At 44.0% G+C, this 3,982-nt stretch overlaps 1 protein-coding gene across 1 annotated transcript in view; it reads left to right on the top strand.

Moving 5' to 3' along the window:
* LOC100942269 (pleckstrin homology domain-containing family A member 5) overlaps positions 1-3,576 on the top strand; it is a gene marked incomplete at its 3' end in the record, with an annotated part of 70,806 nt that extends 67,230 nt beyond the window's left edge. Inside the window, exons 12-13 of the mRNA XM_023508744.1 lie at positions 40-160; positions 3,458-3,576. Coding sequence (XP_023364512.1) covers positions 40-160; positions 3,458-3,576 — 240 coding nt within the window. The remainder of the gene's footprint in view (positions 1-39; positions 161-3,457) is intronic.
* Positions 3,577-3,982: the final 406 nt, after the last annotated feature.

Below are 3,982 nucleotides of genomic sequence, written 5' to 3'. Positions count from 1 at the left end.
TTTTTTTTTTTTTTGGTAATTACATGTCTTCCTTTCAAGGGTCCAGATTACAGACTCTACAAGAGTGAGCCAGAGTTAACAACAGTGGCGGAAGTTGATGAATCTAATGGAGAAGAAAAGTCAGAACCTGTTTCAGACATAGAAACCTCAGTTGTTAAAGGTCAGCATTTGGAATGTTTTATCTCCTATTTGTAGGAGGTTTTTGTGTTTTATCATCTCCCCAATAAATTCAGTTTATACGTTGACCCGATACATATGTAAGTCCACAGGTTACCTGAAACCTTTGGAATCTGATGGGTTTCTGAGTTAAGAAATTATCAGAATAAAAAAAGAAAGAAATTTTCCGGTATTAGGAAGATAATATGGCTGATAAACCACACACGTCATCTCAGCTCAGAAGGAGGCAGCACCAGCAGCACCCTCTTTTTTAAACGCATTAGTATTTCTGGAATAGCCTATGTCGGATAAATAAAGACTAAAAGTAACAGGCATCTGGCCGGGCGCAGCGGCTCACACCTGTAATCCTGGTACTCTGGGAGGCCCAGGCAAGTGGATTGCTTGACCTCATGAGTTTGAGACCAGCCTGAGCAGAAGCAAGACCCCATCTCTTCTTAAAAATTGAAAAACTTGGGGCGGCACCTGTGGCTCAAAGCAGTAGGGTGCCCGCCCCATATACCAGAGGTGGTGGGTTCAAACCCAGCCCCAGCCAAAAACTGCAAAAAAAAAAAATTTAAAAACTGAGGCAAGAAGATCACTTCAGCCTGAGTTGGAGGATGCTGTGAGGTACCACGCCATGGCACTCTACCGAGGGCAACAGCTTAAGACTCTGTCTCAAAAAATTAAAATTAAAATAAAAGGCATTACAGGCTCGGCACCTGTGGCTCAAGTGGCTAAGGCACCAGCCACATACACCTAAGGTGGCAAGTTCGAATCCAGCCCAGACCTGCCAAACAACAATGACAGCTGCAACCAAAAAATAGCCAGGCATTGTGGCAGGCACCTGTAATCCTAGCACTATGGGAGGCCAAGGTGTGTGGATCTCCTGAGTTCATGAGTTCCAGACCAGCCTGAGCCAGAGCAAGGCCTCATCTCTAAAAACAGCAGAGCAGGGGTGGTGCCTGTGGCTCAGTGAGTAGGGTGCCGACCCCATCTGCGAAGGGTGGCTGGTTCGAACCCAGCCCCAGCCAAATTGCAACAAAAAAATAGCTGGACATTGTGGTGGGCGCCTGTAGTCCTAGCTACTCGGGAGGCTGAGGCAAGAGAATTGGCTAAGCCCAGGAGTTTGAGGTTGCTGTGACGCCATGGCACTCTACTGAGGGCAACAAAAAAAGACTCTGTCTCTAAAGAAAAAAAAAGAAAACAGCAGAGTGATGTGGTGGGCATGGGTAGTCCCAGCTACTCAGGAGGCTAAGGCAAGAGGATCATCACTTGAAACCAAGAGTGTAATGTTGCTGTAAGCTATGACATGCCATGGCACTCTACCACACTCTACTGAGGGCAACACAATAAAATTCTCTCTTAAAAATAAAGAAATAATGTCCAGGCGTAGTGGCTCATACCTATAATTCCAGCACTCTAGGAGAGTGAGGAGGGTGGATTCCTTGAGCTCATAAGACCAGCCTGAGCAAAAGTGAGACCTCATCTCTACTAAAAATGGAAACAAACTGAGGCAAGAGGATCTCTTAAGCCCAAGAGTTGGAGGTTGCTGTGAGCTAGGACATCACGGCACTCTACCCAGGGTGACAGCTTGACACTCTGTCTCAAAAATAAATAATAAAAATTAAAAATAAAATAAAAATATGCGAAACTACTTGTACTTATGCGTTGTATAACAATATTTCAGTTCCATATAAGGCAGTGGTCCTGTAGTGTTAATTATTAATACTTACAGTGTTCAATATAGTAAGATACTACAAGCAGTCCCCAAGTTACAAACATCTGACTTAGGAGTCCATAGAGACTGGGCACGGTGCCTCACGCCTATAATCTTAGCACTCTGGGAGGCGGAGGTGGGTGGATTGCCTGAGCAAGAGTCAAATCCAATCTCTAAAAACAGCCAGGTGTTGTGGCATGCAACTGTAGTCCCAGCTACTCAGGGACTCTCTGAGGCAAGAGAATCACTTAAGCCCAAGAGTCTGAGGTTGCTGTGAGCTGTGATCTCACAACACTCTACCTAGAGCAACAAAGTGAGACTCTGTCTCAAAAAAACAAAGAAAGGGTGGTGCCTGTGGCTGAGGGAGTAGGGTGCCAGCCCCACATACCAAAGGTGGCAGGTTCAAACCTGGCCCTGGCCAAACTGCAACAAAAAATAGCCAGCTGTTGTGGTGGGCTCCTGTAGTCCCAGCTACTCAGGAGGCTGAGGCAAGAGAATCGCCTAAGCCCAGGAGTTGAAGGTTGCTGTGAGCTGTGATGCCACTGCACTCTACCAAGGGCAATAAAGTGAGACTCTGTCTCTAAAAAAAAATAGAAAAAAAGACAACATTGATAGTGGTTACTTTTTTGAGGCAATATGGTATGATTGCAAAAACCAGATATGGCTGGGCATGGTGGTACATACCTATAATTCTAGCTACTCAGGAAGCTAAGGCAGAGACATTGCAACATAGTGAGGCCCCCCATCTCAAACATCTAGGAAATTGCTGAACCATTCTGGCCCATACCTTTTGTAATATGTGAAGAGATTAAACTATTTAGAATGGTGGTAGAACTTTACCAGTGCAATAAAAGAGAACATTTTCTAAATAATGTTTTAAATGTCATTTTTTTATTCTATGCAACTTGATTTCTAAATTTAACCCTAAATTTGGTAGTATCATTGACTGACTTATGGCTCTTTTTAAATTAGCTTTCTGGGGCAGCACCTGTGGCTCAGTGAATAGGGCACCGGCCCCATATACCAAAGGTGGTGGTTTCAAACCCAGCCCTGGCCAAATTGCAACAACAACAAAATAAAAAAATAAATAAATTTAAATTAGCTTTCTGATTTTTTGTTGTTGCAGTTTTTGGCCAAGGCTGGATTTGAACCCATCACCTCTGGTATATGGGGCTGGTGCACTACTCCTTGAGCCATAGGCACCACCCCCTTTTTTTCTTTTTATTTGAGACAGAGTCTCACTCTGTGCCCTGGGTAGATGGGTAGAGTGCAGTGGCGTCACAGCTCACAGCAACCTCAGACTCTTGGACTTAAGCAATTCTCTTGCCTCAGCATCCCAAGTAGCTGGGACTACAGGCGATTTTTGTTGTTGTTGTTGTTGTAGTTGTCATTGTTGTTAGGCAGGCCCAGGTTGGACTCAAACCCACCAGCTCTGGTGTATGTGGCTGACGCCCTAGCTAGCCACTGAGCTATAAGTGCCAAGCCAGCTTTCTGATTTTTAAAAGCGTCAAATTTAGCATGTCAAAAGAAAGCAATGTTGGATAAAAGATGTCTTGTAGAACTTACTGCTGTTTTAATTTTTAGGTTCTCACTTTCCTGTTGGAGTAGTCCCACCAAGAACAAAATCACCAACACCTGAATCATCAACAATAGCTTCATATGTTACCTTAAGGAAAACTAAGAAGATGATGGATCTAAGAACGGTATTTAACTTAAAATTAATGTCTAAAAGATTCTCAGACCCATGTATTGCTTTCTTGTCTTTTTCCACTTTATCAGAATTCTTTCTTACTTTAATAAAAATGTAGTAATATAGTTCTTTTTGAAATTTTCTTTAGAGAATTAACACCTCAGGCTTAGTGCCCATAGCGTGATGGTTACAGCGCCAGACACATGCACTGAACATGATGGGTTCATGCCTGGCCTGGGCCAGCTAAACAACAGTGAAAACTGCAACAAGAAAATAGCCAGACTTGGCTCGGTGCCTGTGGCTCTAGTGGCTAAGGCGCCAGCCACATACAAGTAAAGTGGCGGGTTCGAATCCAGCATGGCCCGCCAAACAACAGTGACGGCTGCAACCAAAAAATAGCCAGGCCTTGTTGTGGCAGG

Source organism: Otolemur garnettii, unplaced genomic scaffold (genome assembly GCF_000181295.1).
Source record: "Otolemur garnettii isolate 467f Iridium unplaced genomic scaffold, OtoGar3 scaffold00271, whole genome shotgun sequence".
Classification (NCBI taxonomy): Eukaryota; Metazoa; Chordata; class Mammalia; order Primates; family Galagidae; genus Otolemur; species Otolemur garnettii.
This window is presented reverse-complemented; position numbering and strand designations above follow the sequence as displayed.